At 49.7% G+C, this 18,980-nt stretch overlaps 1 protein-coding gene across 1 annotated transcript in view; it reads left to right on the top strand.

Annotated features, from left to right (window-relative positions):
- Positions 1-18,980, top strand: part of USP40 (ubiquitin specific peptidase 40) — a 145,137-nt gene that overhangs the window by 6,553 nt on the left and 119,604 nt on the right. Inside the window, exons 3-6 of the mRNA XM_075317462.1 lie at positions 250-317; positions 2,643-2,756; positions 10,092-10,256; positions 12,932-13,078. Coding sequence (XP_075173577.1) covers positions 250-317; positions 2,643-2,756; positions 10,092-10,256; positions 12,932-13,078 — 494 coding nt within the window. The remainder of the gene's footprint in view (positions 1-249; positions 318-2,642; positions 2,757-10,091; positions 10,257-12,931; positions 13,079-18,980) is intronic.

Raw genomic sequence — 18,980 nt, 5'->3', positions numbered from 1 at the left:
GTCAGTTTTTATTTTGACCTATTCATGAGAAAATGGAAAGGAAAGCAGGCTTCCAATGATAAGTTAGGGGACCATTTATTAGGGTTCCAATATAATTTTACAGAATTTTTTTTTTTTTTAATTTACAGATGAGATTCTTAATTCTTCTACATCAAACGATCAGATGTTATAGTTTGTTAGGAAGATTTCAGAAATGATTAGTGACTAAGCATCTTTTATTCATAATCATTTGTGTCCTTGTTTCTACAGAAGCCCTTTTTGCTTTGCTCCCTGAAGAGCTTGGATCTCTAGATGAGAAAGACGTCCCTGATTCCAAGGTACTGTCCTAGTCCTATTTAATTTCCTTGCAGGGAGTATGTGTTCTAGTTAGGTTATTTGGCTGGACTAAATGAAGTTTAACACTAGAAGTCCCAGAAATTTTGAGCTCCCCCCTGAAGTCCTGAAAGAGGGTCAAATGACCCTTGGTCCAAACTGAATAGAACTAACTAGAAACTAAATGGCTAAACTCAATGGAAAACAACAACCTCCTGTGGTGCGACAGTAATGGCCTTAATTACAGAACAAAAGACGGTGATTAAAGGATGTTAGCTAAAATCCTTCAGGTGATTCGAACCGTCTCTGGGTTTCAAAGGTAGAAATGTTAAATGACCCCTCTCTGGGACTTCTAGTGTTAAAAGAGGAACTTAGGCTATGCTTACACAACGTCTTTTAGATGTTCATTTCATGGAGCACTTGTCACGCTGGGTACTGCGACAAGGAAGGGAAGGGAAACTCTGTGTCTAGGGAAAAGGAAGATGGTGGTCCCTGACCAAAACCTTCTTCTGACCCTGGATGCCCTGACCACCCTAGATATGTTTCGCATCTATGCACCAAGCAAGATACTGGGCCCTAGGTAAGGAAAAGATGGCATAAGTGCTTAGTCAGCCTTACTAAGCTCTAAAGAAGACACAGGGAGCACAAACAAGGGGAAGTGAACGAATAAATTATTTCCAAAAAGACTCAGTGAGAGGAACAGCAACAAACAACAATGTTTCTTCAAATGAATACAAGCCGACTGCTTGCATCCAAAGATTGTTTAGGAATATAACTCTATCACCAGTAAACATCAAGGGGAAATATGGGTCTTTAAGGACACAAGGGAAGTGATAATTATAAGCAGCTGAAAGGTGAGGATATCCACAGAGTCCTAAAAGGAAAGGGATTTACCCCAAGCAGAGAAGATGCATAAGATACCATTTACACCACAGCAGGAAGAATAAAATGTCAGGGAGCAGTTTGTGTAATCAAACGCTGCGATCTTCTACAGACGGACACCACTGGCCTGTCTGTCAACTGTGACACACCCGTAACAGCACTTGTGGCCCTTTTTAAAGCAGAATCAGTGGGAAAAAGACATCATGTGCATATACCCAAATGGATTTAGTGAGAGTTTTCTCCCAGTATATGGGGCCTTTTCCTTGATTATCATTTTATCCTTGCTATAAGTTATGTTATTTCAACATGTACCAACTTCCTAATACAGTTTGGCTTCCTCTTGTACACATGAGATAATCTGAGCAAACACCCGCACTGTAAAGCATGAGGACGTACAAAGTGGACTGAGCAGTAATAAAATAGGAAGTGTGACTTAAGCCTGCTTTACACGAGTCGATCTATTGTGCAATAGCACGAGCGATCGTACCCGCCGCCGTCATTTTTGCGTCACGGGCAAATCGCTTCTCGTGGCGCACAAACTCGTTTAACCCCCGTCACACGCACTTACCTTCCGGACGACCTCGCAGTGGGCGATGAACTTCCACTTCCTGAAGTGGGAGGGACGTTCGGCATCACAGCGACGTCACACGGCAGCCGGCCAATAGATGCGGAGGGGCGGAGATGAGCGGCATGTAAACATCCCGCCAACCTCCTTCCTTCCATTAAGCCGGCGGGTGCCGTGGGACGCAGGTACGCGGTGTTCATCGTTCCCGTGGTGTCACACGGAGCAATGTGTGATGCCACGGAAACGATGAACAACCTGCACCCATGAAAATAAATGATATTATGAAAGTCAACGACGAGTACACGACTCATGATTTGTGAGCGATACTGCGTCGCTCGGAGGTGTCACATGAGACGACGTCGTGCGCTATGCCGGATGTGCATCACGAAAACCGTGACCCCGACGACATATCGCACAATAGATCGTCTCGTGTAAAGCTCGCATTAGACTGGACACACTGGAGGAGGACACTGGACACACTGGAGGAGGTACATGGGCTTTCTGTTCTACGGATTGGTGATAAATGTAATTGGTGGGAAAAGATTTGCCATTTTCAATTATCAGTTATTGTACGGTACAATACCCATGAATGGCTCTTATCCTCGATCACTTGGTGGTACCTGTCCTCTTTCCTCCTCACTATGGCCAGGATTGAATGGCGTGGTATAGTCACACATGCACGCTTCTGCCCCATTCCTTTTTCCAGAGTAACTCAGATACCCGAATACTTGAATGTAAGAGGGGTTGGGAATTGGGAGGCAATAAAAGACTTTACTGCTACAAAATTCTGAACATGGAAACAGCAGAAATAAGACACCTTTTCTTCATTTTGTCAAATTAAAAGTGTTTAAATAATTTGCTCCTGCGTCTTGTTCTCCTCCAGGTTCGCATCATTCCACTGCAGTTACAGAGACTGTTTGCACAACTCCTCTTGGTGGATCAACAGGCGGCATCAACCTCCGACCTTACAAGCAGCTTTGGCTGGGATAATAATGAGGTTTCCTTACCTTTTTATATATAATGTTAATATTTTTTGTGGAAGAAAAAGTTAAAATATATTTCCAGTGTCAGTCATAGGCTCCAAGGACAGATTAGTTTGTGTCTGTCCTGTTTAGTTTAGTGTCTGTGTGCTTAATTGGTTTTCTTTTTCTTCATCGTTCCTTATGGGAGACCCAGACCATGGGTGTATAGCTTCTGCCTCCGGAGGACACACAAAGTACTACACTAAAAGTGTAGCTCCTCCCTCCGAGCATATACACTCCCTGGATGACAAATCTACCCAGTTCAATGCTTTGTGTTCAGGAGGTCACACACACACATGCATTCTCTGAATTTTGATTTTTGATTTTCGATTTCAAAGATTTGGAAGAAAAACGGGTCCAGTCTGGACTCCCGGCATGTCCCTTCTCACCCCACTGTGTCGGCGGTGCTGTTAAGGTTGATTTTACAAGGCTGGAGCCTTCACATGCCGCGCTCCTTCACCATCCCCTGAGGCTCTGGCTTGAAGTGGGAGCCATCACGGTTCTCACTGCTTTGCAGGAGACCGGTCTCCATCCGCAGCCCTTTCAGGATCCTGCCGGACGGAGCGCTCATCCCCCAGGGACCTGGCACCTGCGTCTCACAAGCTAAGTACTGAGACGTTATTACCACAGAAAGTGGTCTTTCCAGGGGTCCCTTGTACTTTATATATTGGAGAGAGTGTGTTTTATGACTGTGTTAACATTTCCGGCCGGTTCTCCAGTTTTCACTGGAGAACCGCGCCGATGGTGCCTGCACGCTGGCCGCATGTTTAAATCTAGGCCCCGGCTTCGCTTGAGGCCTAGTTTCGATTCACTGCCCCTGCATGTCAGTCATGCAGAGGGACAGTGCGGCTCCGCCCAGCGGCTGTTCAGCACAGGGAACGGACACTCCTCACTGAGGAAAGATTCCCTCCCCTGTATTCCTCATTTGCCCTCCGGATCTCGCTCTCAGAGTAGGCCCCGCCCCCTCTACTCGCTCCGGCGCCATTTTATCAGCGTTCTTAATGTCTGCATAACCACATTGTGACAAATGGGGGCCTGGGCTGGGGGATCTGGAGGGCACAGAGATGTCTTATGTTAAACGGTCTGGCAGGCCACAACCTCCGGTTGTGCAGCTGCTTATATACTCTGTTTATATACTCTGCTTGGGGTCATTCTGGACAGAGCCCCCACTTCTGCAGCATGTCTCACATCAGAGCAAGGCTGCAAGGCTGTTCTTAATATGCACTGCATGTAGACTCGTACTGCCTGTACCGAGCACATAACCACATTGTGATGCTTGCTCTAACATGGTGGTCCCTCAGCCTGGAAGCTCATCAGTGGTCCCTCCAGCTGCTCCGGCTCCGGTGGCTAATCCCCCGGTTTGGGTAGAATCCCTCTCTCCAGGGGACAGCTGTCCCGGACTCTGCTGAGCATGCATCAGCCCCCTTCTCAGGGCGCTTCTGCTGCTACGGCTCGCTCAGCAAAGCTCACAGAGGATTTTTCATCTGGCTCAGACCCCGTCCTCCTAAAATGGAGACGCAGGGTCCCCTGGCCTTCCTCGTCCCGCAGCTCTGATTCACGAGCTGACTCGCAGGACGAGGAGGATGTCTTTACTAGGGGCTCGGACGCTACTTCATGTACCCCATTGATCTGTCCGAAGGTGACGCAGATGCTAATGATTTGATTGCGTCCATTATATTTGTACTGGACCTCAATCCGCCTGTATCAGGGGAGCTTCCACCTCTGGCAGAAAGGCATCAGTATACCTTAAGAGAACAAGGAGTGTGTTCCTTAACCACTCCAGTTTTTCAGCCCACTGTGACCAAGCCCAGAGCCTGTCCTGACAGACGCTTCCCAAAGCGTGGTTCTGATGACTATTTCCCCCTTCCACCAGAGGTGGTCAAGGAGTGGGCTCATTCACCAAGGGTGGACCCTCCGGTGTCTAGACTTTCAGCCCGGATAGTTGTATCAGTGGCTGACGGCACCTCTCTACGGATCCCACTGTCCGCCAGGTTGACCTTCTGGCCAAATCTATATATGAGGCGGCAGGGGCCTCGTTCTCCCCATCTTTTGCAGCAGTGCGGGCTCTCAAAGCCATCTCTGCTTCTCTGGAGGAGATGCACCATCTGCGTCCTTTCCCTTACCAGGGACGTTATGCCTGTAATGGTTGCCTTAACTTCCAGGCTTCAGTCTTTTCATCCTATGCCATGTCTGCCATGCTGGAGACTGTCACCGCACCGCGGTGGCCTCGGCTACTTCCCTCGCTATCCGCAGCCTCCTGTGGCTTCGAGAGTGGAAGGCAGATGCTTCTTAAGAAGCTCATTGCTGGGCTCCCTTTTGCTGGGACCAGTCTATTCGGTGAACAATTGGATGAAATTATTAAGGAAGCTTTTGGCAGGAAGAGTACTTCCATGCCGCAAACCCAGGAACCTGTCCAGGGCAGGAACCAGTCGAGGTTTTGTTCCTTTCGTTCCTCTAACTGGTCGTCCTCTAAGCCCTCGGCCTCGTCCACTAACTCAGCCAAGGTCCGTAAACCAACTGGCGCATGAAGCCGCGTCCTCAGAAGTCCGCAGGAGCTGCTGCCACCAAGGCAGCCTCCTCTTGATTATCTGGCCGCGCCAGCAACGTCCTTGGTCGGTGGCAGGTTCTCCCACTTGGGCGGCGTGTGGTTTCAACACGTCTTCGATCAGTGGGTGGGGGTTACCATCTCCCACGGCTGCAGAATGGAATTCTATCCAGCCCGCCAAACAGATTTTTTCTGTCAACTCCCCCCTGCTCCAAGGCCGCCGCCTTCTCACAGGCCGTGGCATTCTTGCAGGCCAGTGGAGTAATTGTGCCAGTTCCCGACTGGGAACGGTCCTGAGATTTCTACTCAAATCTCTTCCTAGTCCCCGAAAAGGACGGTGCCTTCCGACCTGGATCTCAAGCTTCTCAACAAGCATGTTCAGGTGCGGCATTTTTGCATGGAATCTCTGCGATCTGTCAATGACCCAAGGAGATTTCTTAGCATCCATCGACATCAGTGATGTCTATCTGCATGTGCCAATCGCAGTTTCACACCAGCGTTGGCTACGTTTTGTAATCGGAGAGGAGCATTTCCAATTCGTGGCTCTCCCCTTCGGGTTAGCCACGGCCCCTTGTGTATTCACCAAGGTCATGGCAGCAGTGGTTGCGGTTCTGCACCTCCAGGGGTTGGCAGTGATTCCTTACCTGGACGACCTTCTAGTCAAGGCTTCATCCAGTGCAGACTGTCAGCGGAGTGTCTCGCTCACTCTCGCCACGCTTGCAAGTCCACTCTGACCCCGACCCAGGAACTTACGTACCTAGGGATGCAATTCAAGACTCTGCTGGCACTTGTGAAGCTGCCCTTAGTCAAACAGCAGTCCCTTCATCTGGCGGTTCGCTCTCTGCTGAGGCTCCGCCGTCATTCCATCAGGCACCTCATGCAGGTGCTGGGTCAGATGGTGGCGTCAATGGAAGCGGTTCCCTTTGCCAGTTCCATCTGCGTCCTCTGCAGCTGGACATTCTCCGCTGTTGGGACAAGCGGACCTCTTCCTTGCACAGGCTGGTGGCTCTGTCGCCACAGACCAAGAACTCTCTTTAGTAGTGGCTTCGGCCCTCTCTCTGTCCCAGGGACGCTCCTGGGTGATTCTCACCACGGATGCCAGTCTACCCGGCTGGGGAGCAGTGTTTCTCCACCACCGAGCACAGGGCACTTGGACTCCGTCCGAATCAGCCCTCTCGATCAATGTGCTGGAAATCAGAGCTGTGCTCCTAGCTCTCGTAGCTTTTCCCACCTGTCCAGTCAGACAACGCGACAGCAGTTGCCTACATCAATCACCAGGGCGGGACTCGCAGCCGCCTAGCCCTGTTGGGAATTCAACGCATCCTTCAGTGGACGGAAGACTCCAAGTCTACCATATCCGCAGTCCACATCCCAGGCGTAGAAAACTGGGAGGCAGATTATCTCAGCCGTCAAACCGTGGACAGCGGCGAGTGGGCCCTGCATCCGGCAGTGTTCCGGTCAATCTGCCGCAAGTGGGGCAGTCCGGAAGTGGATCTAATGTCATCCCGGCACAACAACAAGGTCCCGGTTTACGTGGCTCGCTCCCACGATCCTCAGGCCTTGGCGGCGGACGTGCTGGTTCAGGATTGGTCCCAGTTCCGTCTGGCCTACGTGTTTCCCCCTCTAGCTCGCTTGCCCAGAGTCCTGCTCAAGATCAGAATGGAGGGCCGTCGGGTCGTACTCATCGCCCCAGACTGGCCCAGGCGAGCTTGGTTCCCAGACCTGCTCCGTCTGTCCGTAGAGGTGCAGTGGCATCTCCCGCACCGCCCAGACCTTCTCTCACAGGGTCCGTTGTCCGCCAGAATTCTGGCTCTCAGATTGACGGCGTGGCTCTTGAGCCTTCGATCCTTACGGCTTCAGGCATTCCTTCTGAGGTCATCTCCACTATGACTCAGGCTCGGAAGTCTTCCTCGGCCAGGATTTACCACAGGACTTGGAGAATTTTCCTGTCCTGGTGTCGCTCTTCCGGCCATGCTCCTTGGCCGTTTTCCTTGCCGACCATCCTGTCCTTTCTACAGCTAGGATTGTCCCTCAGTTCCCTCAAGGGACAGGTCTCTGCTCTGTCAGTGTTGTTCCAGCGGCGTATCGCCCGACTGGCTCAGGTGCGCACCTTCATGCAGGGCGCATCTCACATCATTCCGCCTTACCGGCGGCCTCTGGATCCCTGGGACCTTAATCTGGTCCTCACGGCCTTACAGAATCCCCCCTTTGAGCCTCTTAGGGAGGTTTCGTTGTTTCGTCTTTCACAGAAAGTGGTCTTTCTGGTGGCCATAACTTCTCTCAGGAGAGTCTCTGATTTGACTGCGCTCTCCTCGGAGTCACCCTTTTTGTTTTTTTCACCAAGACAAGGTGGTTCTCCGCCCGACTCCGGGCTTTCTCCCTAAGGTGGTGTCTTCCACCTTAACCAGGACATTTCATTGCCTTTGGTGCGGGCGCTCCGGATCTATGTGTCACGCACCGACGCTCTTAGGCGGTGCACCTCTCTTTTTGTGCTAACCACGGGTCAGCGCAAGGGTCTCTCTGCTTCTAAACCGACCCTAGCTCGTTGGATTAGGTCGGCCATATCCGATGCCTACCAATGTTCTCAGGTGCCCCCACCGCCAGGGATTAAGGCGCACTCGACCAGAGCTGTCGGTGCCTCCTGGACTTTCAGGCACCAGGCTACGGCTCCAGCAGGTTTGTCAGGCTGCCACTTGGTCTAGTCTGCACACCTTTGTGAAGCACTACCAAGTGCATGCTCATGCTTCGGCAGATGCGAGCTTGGGCAGACGCATCCTTCAGGCGGCTGTCGCCCATTTGTGAAGTTAGGTTTTACCTACTTCTCAGTTCTGTTTATTTCCCACCCATGGACTGCTTTGAGACGTCCCATGGTCTGGGTCTCCCATAAGGAACGATGAAGAAAAAGAGAATTTCGTTACTTACCGTAAATTCTTTTTCTTATAGTTCCGACATGGGAGACCCAGCACCCTCCCTGTTGCCTGTTGGCAGTTCTTGTTCCGTGTGTTTCACCGGCTGTTGTTGTAGACAGAGGTTCCGGTTATTCCGGGTTTTACTCTATCTCTACTTATGGGTGGATGTCCTCCTTCAGCTTTTGCACTAAACTGGGTAGATTTGTCATCCAGGGAGTGTATATGCTCGGAGGGAGGAGCTACACTTTTAGTGTAGTACTTTGTGTGTCCTCCGGAGGCAGAAGCTATACACCCATGGTCTGGGTCTCCCATGTCGGAACTATAAGAAAAAGAATTTACGGTAAGTAACAAAAGTCTCTTATTTATTTTTGGCATTCTTGCACGCTCTCCTCTTCAGTCCATCCTTAATGCTGCAGCCAGGGTCACCTATCTGGCTAATCATTACTCGGATGCTCAGTCATTGCACTGGCTGCCCATATATCACAGGATCCAATTCAATTTCCTTGTTCTCGCCCACAAAGCTCTCCACAGTGCAGCACCTTCACACATCTCCACCCTCATCTGTCTATCGCCCTACCCTTTCTCTATGATCTGCATGACTAACATCCTCACTAATCCGAACCTCCCACACCCGGCTTCAAGACTTTTCCCGAGCTGCACCAATTCTCTGGAATGCTCTACCCCAAGAAACTAGGCCAGACCTCAACTTAGCTTCAAACACTCCCTAAAAGCACATCTTTTTAGGGTGGCCGATCACATTCCCTAATCAAATTCAATTCACACAGTCCCTCCACGACTTCTCAGAACATAAATCCCCATCAAACTCCACCGCACACAAAAGTCTCTCAAAGATTGGCTGACAACTGGTTCAGGCAGCCTTTATCTATCCCCCATTTCTTTGAGATGGCTGGATTGTCATTGAAAATAAGCACTTGTACCTTGTTCCCCCCACCTCATTGTAGATTGTAAGCTCTTACGAGCAGAGTTGTCTTTTTTGCGCTAATTATTGTATTTTCTATAACTGTTACTTGCTTGTATATGAACCTCTGAATTGTACAGCGCTGCGGAATATGTTGGTGCTATAGAAATAAAGATTATTTTATTTTTTTTGTATACAAGTCTGATAAACATGAAACTTAAAGGGGTTATCCAATGATAAGATGGGAATCCAAACCGTGAGACGTGCACCGATTAGGAGAACGGGTAATGTTTATTCCCTTTGGAATGGAACAGCAGTGCACATGCTCCAGTCGATCTCTATGGTGCTGCTGGAAAAACACGAGTGTCCTATAGAGTGTGAATGACGGGATAGTCGGGCATCCACACTGCTGCTCCATTTAAGCAGGGATAAAAGCTCCCTGTCTGATACATTTCCCCATCTGTAAACGTCCCGTGGTCAGAACTGTCTGGTCTGGTCTTCACTAGAAAGCATTTAATTTTTTAATACAGATGGAAAATTCAAGCTATCTCAGCAACTTGAACTTCATTTTTTTTAATGCTGGTTTTTAATTATAGCTGATAACATTTTGTGTGTGTGTGTGTGTGTGTGTGTGTGTGTGTATATGTATGTATATATATATATAATATATATATAATAATATATTATATATATATATATATAATATATATATATATATATATATATAATAATATATTATATATATATATATATATATATATATATATATATATATATATATATATATATATATATATATATATTATATATATATGCCCTACAAATATCCAAAAAAAATCAGCATAAGGCGTATTGCATCAGTTTTGTTATGTCTTTCGGTTACTCTTTTTATGTTCCCATTACCTCTCTGTTATTGATCCTTCTTTGTCTCCAAAAGCAAACAGGCCAGCATGATGTCCAAGAGTTAAATCGCATTTTGTTTAGTGCCTTGGAAAGCTCTCTGGAGGGCACGTCGGGCCACGATCTCATCAAGAACTTATACCATGGAACAATTGTTAATCGTATCCAGTGCCAGGAATGTGGACATATCAGTGAGAGGCAGGTGAGGACACCCTCAATGGCCACCTCCGGAACGGCCTGTCTAAAAATATTACTACTAAAAACAAAGGGCAAGCAGGTGCCAGTGTAACTATGATCAATCTTTTATCTCCAAGAACTACTAATTGATATATGTATAGTCTAATAAGGATATGAGTAATAGCATATCTAAATTTGTTAAAGGGGTTTTTCTACTTTTATCTGTAATTTATACTCTATATTTCCTCATCTCAAACTATTTATTAAAGCGAACAACAATGGTGGGTATACTCTCTCCCCCCCACACAAAAATGTCAATGTCTCAATAACTTGTCATGTGGCCTTGGGCATCAACTACAGCTGATGACGTCTCCTTATGTTCACAAGTAGAGGTATTGTCTGCTGATACATGGCATCCCACTCTTCTTGAAGGGCGGCCCTCAGGTCATTGAGTTTCTGGGGTACAGAGTTATGGCCTCTGCACAGCAACTCAGCTGATCCCATAGGTTTTTTATGAGATTCAGATTAGCAGGCCACTTTATTTGAGGTCCCCCGGTCTCCAGCAGCCATTCCCTAATTATGCGGCCTCGATGAGTTGGAGCATTTACATCCGTGAAGATGGTATTAAGTCTGTCTTGTTCATGCAGAGGCACAATGACTGGATTAATGATGTTATTCCAATAGTAGGGGCTATCACTGTACCATTCACAAATTGTAGGGCAGTTCTGTATTGATTACACACTAGCCCACACTGTAACCACCAAATCAGGTGACAACAGTGGTAGATACATAGTGCTCTCCTTGACTTTTCCAACATCATTGGCGGCCATCATTTATGCTCAGAGTGAATCGGCTTTCATCAGTGAACAGCACTGAGGCTCACTGGTCCCTTGTCTTGTGTAGATGCTCCTTGGCCCATGCACAACAATGATGCCTGTGCCTAGTGGAGTGGTCAAGTACCCTTGAAGGTCATCTACCGCGCACACCACACTATTGTAAGGCTATGTGCGCACGTGTGCGTATTGCATGCAGTTACGCTGCGTTCTGCACCGCAGCGTAACTGCATGCGTCCTGCGTCCCCAGCCCAATCTATGAAGATTATGCAGGAGCCGTGCGCACGTGGAGTATTAGAACGCAGCGATTCGGCTGCTGCCCGAAGCATGCGTTCTAAGAAGTGACATGTCACCTCTTTCCTGCGCTTTGCATGCTATCTGTTGGGTGTGAGGCAGCATGCAGAGCGCACGAATTCTGCAGGCACCAGGCGCTTTAGAACGGAGCTTTTCAGCTGCGCTCTGAAGCGGACCTTTTGTGTGCAGTTCAGAGCGCACACGTGAGCACATAGCCTAAAGGGTTTTGAATGGTTAACGTCTTCAGTGCTTTTCTGTGACTCTTCCAGTCTCTCTGCATCTCTGTTGCAACCTGCTGATAACACTCTGAGTTCAGTGGCCACTTCCATTTGAGATCATCCTGCTTAAGGCTTTGCAGTGGCAATAGCAATTCTAATTGAACCCCAAAATGTATTGGGCGATTCATGGATCAAACACCTTTTGAGATTAAGCTTCTTGTTAGAGAACAGCAAGTTGTGCAAAAAGTACTGAAACATTGAACAGTTGGACATGAGTATTCAAGAGCTTAGAGAAGGTTACGTTAATTTCACTTGAAAAGGTTAGATGCTTTTTTGGATCATTCTGAAATTTCACCCGAAAGCCAAATATCCCTAACTTTTTGTGAGTGGTGTATTTTAGTAAGAGACGCAAAATCATGACCTCAGCACATGTATTAAACTAAGCATGGTCTACCACTAGAGAATATCAGCTAATATCTGTAATATAAATGGAGGCAAGTTCTATAGTAAAAGCATTTAGTCTACCAGTAACTGAGTCTAATGCTATGTGCCCACGGCGACAGTGTCCTGCGGATATATCCGTAGGAGCTCCCAGGAAACCGCACCACAACTTTTCTGTTTCCATGCTGCAGAATGTCCTGCAGATATGGTGCGGGCATTCTGCATTGAGGATACCGTACCATGGCTTCAGCACTGCATCCTCAATGCAGAACAAGTGCTGCAGTGATCGGGAGTTCATACTCCCCTCCATCACGCAGCACCTCGCTTTCCGGCGGCCGGGTCACTCTGTCAGCGTCTGCAGGAGAAGGTGGGCAGGCCTTAACTAGCTACGGCTGTCACATGACCGGAGCTCGTGCAGGCCCCGCCCACCTCTTCCTTCCTGTACCTGGATCCACCGCGCTGCTGTACACCGGACGGAGAAAGTGACTTGGGTGTCTGCTATCAAGACAGGTAAGTATATGGGACCATGCGGAGAAAGCCGCAGGAATAATTGACATGCTGCTGATTTTTCCACAGGGAAATCCGCATTATTTCCGCTGCGGAAAAATCCGCAGCGTGGGCACAGCAGTTCCCAAATGCCATAGAAATGGCTGGGGAGAGTAGCTGTGCTGCAGATTTTTGAAAAATCCGCGCAAATTCCGCACATTTTCCGCAGCGTGGGCACATAGCCTAATGCTTCGCCTATTCGTTATATACAGGAGAATAATGCTCCTATATCTTGTTTCAGAACCTTGTGGGATTATGTAGAAGGGAAGGGCTGCTGTCACCTATCCTTCATAATGTAATAACATGGTTAAAATATGTACCTGGTTCTCTTTTAATGACTGGTTTTAATTCTTTCTACCTTTATACAGGAAGACTTTCTTGATCTTACGTTGGCTGTGAAGGACATGAGCAGTTTAGAGGAGTCATTATGCAGTATGTATGTGGAAGAAGAAATGTTTGATGGAGACAACCTGTACCGCTGTGGAGCTTGTGATAAACTTGTCCCAGCTGCCAAAGTAATCACCACTTATTAAAATACTCCTCTACAGCATCCATATGACATTATCGCTTCTACTTTTCTATTAAATGAGTGAAATACATAAATTAAAAGAAAAGGAACAAAGCTTGCTCTCAGCTAATTATTACAGAAGATTAGATGTACTCCGGTCTGGTGTCCAGTTTGGTCCTCAGTGACCGCCGGACCAGGGCAGTGTTCACTTGTGCACTGACAATCCTGTCTGGTATCCTGGGTACCTCTGCCGCTCAATAGGCCTTGCATGACTTGGTAAGTGCCAGAGACGCCTGGATAGAGGGTTGCCGGTGCATAAATGAACACTGCTCAGGGCCGCCTGTCACAGCAGATCGAACTGGATGCCGATAAGGGTAGTGGAAATCTTTTTGCGCACCGCTACCATTTATCTTTGTAGTGAGTATTAAGAAATAGCAGACAAGACCAACGTAATGTGCAGGAATACGTTCCTTCATCCGGTTTACAGCAGCAGCACTTTTTGTTTTTTATTAAAAAATGTTGAAACGGTTTTTTCTTCTTAATATTTGGCACAGACATATACTGTCTGCAGATTGGTGGTCCGAATCTTGAGACTATTATTGATTGCTCAATCGACCCTTGAATAGTGTGCAACTCTGCAGACAGGAGCACACAGTCTTGTCTAAGCGTACACTCAAAGCTTGCAGCGTATGCTTTCTATTGAATCCATACTCCGCACTGTGTGTACAGTCAAGACAGGAGATTTGTGCTCCTGTCTGCTGAGTTGCACACTGTTCAGGGGCCTATTTAGTGATCAGTGGGGGTCTCAAGACCCAGACCACAACTAATCTGCAGGAAGTTATAGCATTAAAGTGCCTGCTGAATATGGAAAAATATGGCCAAAGTTTAGTTACTCTTTAAAGGGACTCTGCCAGCATATTTCTGCAATGTAACCTGAAGACAGCATGCTGCAAGAGTTAAAACAGACAATTCCGTCCTGCATCTCTTATCTCAGTTTTTTTTTTTGTTAAGCTGCACTGTTAGTTTAAGCCTTTTATCTATATTACTAGAAGGTGGCCCGATTCTACGCATCGGGTATTCTAGAATTTACGTATTGTGTAGTTCATGTATGATTTTTGTTATATATATATATATATATATATATATATATATATATATATATAGATGTTGTTGTGTGTAGTTACCAAGTGTTTGTGTAGGGCGCTGTACATGTTCTGGATGTTGTCTGGGTGTGATGGGGGGTGAGAGCGGTGTTGTTTGTGTGTTGCGTTGTTTGTGGAGCGCTGTGTGTCTGTAGCGTTGTGTGTGTGTGTGTTGCGCAGTTTGTGTGTGTGTGGTGTGTTTTGGGGGGAGGTATGTTTTGTACAATGTGCGTGTTGTGCGGTATGTGCGTATATTTGTGTGTGCAGCGTTGTCTGTGTGTGTGGGTGTCTGTGTAGGGCAGTTGTTTGTGGTTCCCAGTGTGTGTGTGTGGTGTGGTGTGTTGTGCAGTGCGCGCGTATGTGTGTGTGTGTGTGTGTTGGGGGGAGGTGTGCACTTCCCATCGTGCTCCATCCCCCATGCAGCGCACTCCCCATCGTGCTCCATCCCGTATGCTGCGCACCCCCCATCGTGCTCCATCTCCCATCCTGCGCACTCCCAAACGTGCTCCATCCGCCATGCTGCGCACTCCCAAACGTGCTCCATCCGCCATGCTGCGCACTCCCTATCGTGCTCCATCCCCCATGCTGCGCACTCCCAAACGTGCTCCATCCGCCATGCTGCGCACTCCCCATCGTGCTCCATCTCCCATGCTGCGCACTCCCAAACGTGCTCCATCCGCCATGCTGCGCACTCCCAAACGTGCTCCATCCGCCATGCTGCGCACTCCCAAACGTGCTCCATCCCCCATGCTGCGCACTCCCAAACGTGCTCCATCCGCCATGCTGCGCACTCCCCATCGTGCTCCATCTCCCATGCTGCGCACTCCCAAACGTGCTCCATCCGCCATGCTGCGCATTTCCAAACGTGCTCCATCCGCCATGCTGCGCACTCCCAAACGTGCTCCATCCGCCATGCTGCGCACTCCCAAACGTGCTCCATCCGCCATGCTGCGCACTCCCAAACGTGCTCCATCCGCCATGCTGCGCACTCCCAAACGTGCTCCATCCGCCATGCTGCGCACTGCCAAACGTGCTCCATCCGCCATGCTGCGCACTCCCAAAGGTGCTCTATCCGCCATGCTGCGCCAGCATCAGCCTCTCTACCTGCAGCATCAGCCTCTCTCCTCCCAGCATCAGCCTCTCTGTCCCCAGCATCAGCCTCTCTGTCCCCAGCATCAGCCTCTCTGTCCCCAGCATCAGCCTCTCTGTCCCCAGCATCAGCCTCTCTGTCCCCAGCATCAGCCTCTCTGTCCCCAGCATCAGCCTCTCTGTCCCCAGCATCAGCCTCTCTGTCTCCAGCATCAGCCTCTCTGTCCCCAGCATCAGCCTCTCTGTCCCCAGCATCAGCCTCTCTGTCCCCAGCATCAGCCTCTCTGTCCCCAGCATCAGCCTCTCTGTCCCCAGCATCAGCCTCTCTGTCCCCAGCATCAGCCTCTCTGTCCCCAGCATCAGCCTCTCTGTCTCCAGCATCAGCCTCTCTGTCTCCAGCATCAGCCTCTCTGTCCCCAGCATCAGCCTCCCGCAGCATCAGCCTCTCTGTCCCCAGCATCAGCCTCTCTGTCCCCAGCATCAGCCTCTCTGTCCCCAGCATCAGCTTCTCTGTCCCCAGCATCAGCTTCTCTGTCCCCAGCATCAGCTTCTCTGTCCTCAGCATCAGCTTCTCTGTCCCCAGCATCAGCCTCTCCGTCTCCAGCATCAGCCTCCATATCCCAGCCTTCCCCAGGATCAGCCTCTCTCCTCTCAGCCTCCTCCAGCACGCCATGCTCCTTTGCCTACACTCACAGATCCGATCGCATACACTCACACACACCCACACACACACACCCGATCGCATACACTCACACACACCCGATCGCATACACTCACACACACCCGATCGCATACACTCACACACACACACCCGATCGCATACACTCACACACACCCACACACACACACCCGATCGCATACACTCACACACACCCGATCGCATACACTCACACACAAAGACACACACACTGACGATATTGCACATACGCGCTGATACTCACAACATCCGGGGATATCACACGCTTCTGGCCATGTGATCCCCCGGCAGGTCCTGGAAGCTCACAACAGCACAGTATCGCCGCCGAGAAGCAAGCGATATCCCAGGATGTTGTGAGTATGTGGATGCGATGTGATGTGTGAGGTGTGTGTGAGTGTGATCTGATTTGTGTGTGTATGTGTGTGTGTGTGTGCTGTTATGTGTGTGTATGTTCCGCAGCTGCAGGACCTTGATGTGTGGATGCGATGTGATGTGTGTGTGAGGTGTGTGTGAGAGTGAGTGTGAGCCGGTGTACACTGGTAACTATGATACACATCGGGTAACTAAGGGACCTTAGTTACCCGATGTTTATAATGGTTACCAGCTTTCACGGCCTCCGTCAAGATCCCAGCATCGCAAGGTTATGTCTGGCGCTGCCGGGATCCTGACGGAGCCGGTGTAGAAGCAAGCGATATCCCAGGATGTTGTGATGTGTGAGGTGTGTGTGAGAGTGAGTGTGATCTGATGTGTGTGTGTACTCACCTGGGAATCGGAGCTCCGTGTCAGTTGGGCCAGAGCGAGCGTGCATTGCGTGAGGGGGGCGGGGCCTGCAGAGAGCCAGGGCGAGAGGGCAATCCGTGGGGGGGGGGCGGGGCCATGGCGAGCCCAGCGGCCAATCAGCTTTGTGTCACCGTAAGGACACAATTTCGGAGCATGACAGACAGACAGACAGAATAAGGCAATTATATATATAGATTGCTCTATAAAGTCGTCTCTAAACTACAGAAAATATTCAAAATGATTCTACTTAATGCAAAATTATTGAAGTCACAAATACATTATTAATATATAACATATCAATAACAAAGGAATATAGGACTTAGCACCAGCTATGGCCCAAACACCCATTGCCCAGAATAGACGCTTTTCACTGATATAAAATCGTAAAGTATAAGATCAGCCGCTCAGCACTGATCAGTGAGGCTTGTAGAATGACAACATGATGATAGGAAAACTGCAGCTGCCATGTAAACCCCAACACACAAAACAGGGCACATATGGGACTCGCACAGGGCACGCACAGGGCTCGCACAGGGCTCGCACAGGGCACGCACAGGGCTCGCACAGGGCACGCACAGGGCTCGCACAGGGCTCGCACAGGGCACGCACAGGGCACGCACAGGGCACGCACAGGGCACGCACAGGGCTCGCACAGGGCACGCACAGGGCACGCACAGGGCACGCACAGGGCACGCACAGGGCTCGCACAGGGCTCGCACAGGGCTCGCACAGGGCACGCACAGGGCACGCACAGGGCACGCACAGGGCACGCACAGGGCTCGCACAGGGCTCGCACAGGGCTCGCACAGGGCACGCACAGGGCTCGCACTCTCCTCTCAGCCTCCTCCAGCACGCCGTGCTCCTCTGCCGACACTCACAGATCCGATCGCATACACTCACACACCCACCCGATCGCATACACTCACACACACGCACACACACACACCCGATCGCATACACTCACACACACCCGATCGCATACACTCACACACAAAGACACACACACTGACGATATTGCACATACGCGCTGATACTCACAACATCCGGGGATATCACATGCTTCTGGCCATGTGATCCCCCGGCAGGTCCTGGAAGCTCACAACAGCACAGTATCGCCGCCGAGAAGCAAGCGATATCCCAGGATGTTGTGAGTATGTGGATGCGATGTGATGTGTGAGGTGTGTGTGAGTGTGATCTGATTTGTGTGTGTATGTGTGTGTGTGTGTTTGTGTGTGTGCTGTTATGTGTGTGTATGTTCCGCAGCTGCAGGACCTTGATGTGTGGATGCGATGTGATGTGTGTGTGAGGTGTGTGTGAGAGTGAGTGTGAGCCGGTGTACACTGGTAACTATGATACACATCGGGTAACTAAGGGACCTTAGTTACCCGATGTGTATAATGGTTACCAGCTTTCACGGCCTCCGTCAAGATCCCAGCATCGCAAGGTTATGTCTGGCGCTGCTGGGATCCTGACGGAGCCGGTGTAGAAGCAAGCGATATCCCAGGATGTTGTGATGTGTGAGGTGTGTGTGAGGTGTGTGTGAGGTGTGTGTGAGAGTGAGTGTGAGAGTGAGTGTGATCTGATGTGTGTGTGTGTACTCACCTGGGAATCGGGACTCCGTGTCAGTTGGGCCAGAGCGAGCGTGCATTGCGTGAGGGGGGCGGGGCCTGCAGAGAGCCGGGGCGAGAGGCCAATCCGTGTGGGGGGGCGGGGCCATGGCGAGCCCAGCGGCCAATCAGCTTTGTGTCACCGTAAGGACACAATTTCGGAGCATGACAGACAGACAGACAGAATAAGGCAATTATATATATAGATTAGTCTGTTTCAGCAGCCAGTTAAGCTGGTGTCTCACACACCGACAACGACGTCGCTGCTACGTCACCATTTTCTGTGACGTTGCAGCGACGTCCCGTCGCTGTCGCTGTGTGTGACATCCAGCAACGACCTGGCCCCTGCTGTGAGGTCGCCGGTCGTTGCTGAATGTCCAGCTTCATTTTTTGGTCGTCACTCTCCCGCTGTGACACATACATCGCTGTGTGTGACAGCGAGAGAGCGACGAAATGAAGCAAGCAGAGAGCAGGAGCCGGCGTCTGGCAGCTGCGGTAAGCTGTAACCAGCGTAAACATCGGGTAACCAAGGGAAGACCTTTCCCTGGTTACCCGATATTTACCTTCGTTACCAGCCTCCCCTCTTGCTGCCAG

The sequence above is a fragment of the Anomaloglossus baeobatrachus genome, chromosome 7 (assembly GCF_048569485.1).
Source record: "Anomaloglossus baeobatrachus isolate aAnoBae1 chromosome 7, aAnoBae1.hap1, whole genome shotgun sequence".
In the NCBI taxonomy this organism is placed as follows: domain Eukaryota; kingdom Metazoa; phylum Chordata; class Amphibia; order Anura; family Aromobatidae; genus Anomaloglossus; species Anomaloglossus baeobatrachus.
This window is presented reverse-complemented; position numbering and strand designations above follow the sequence as displayed.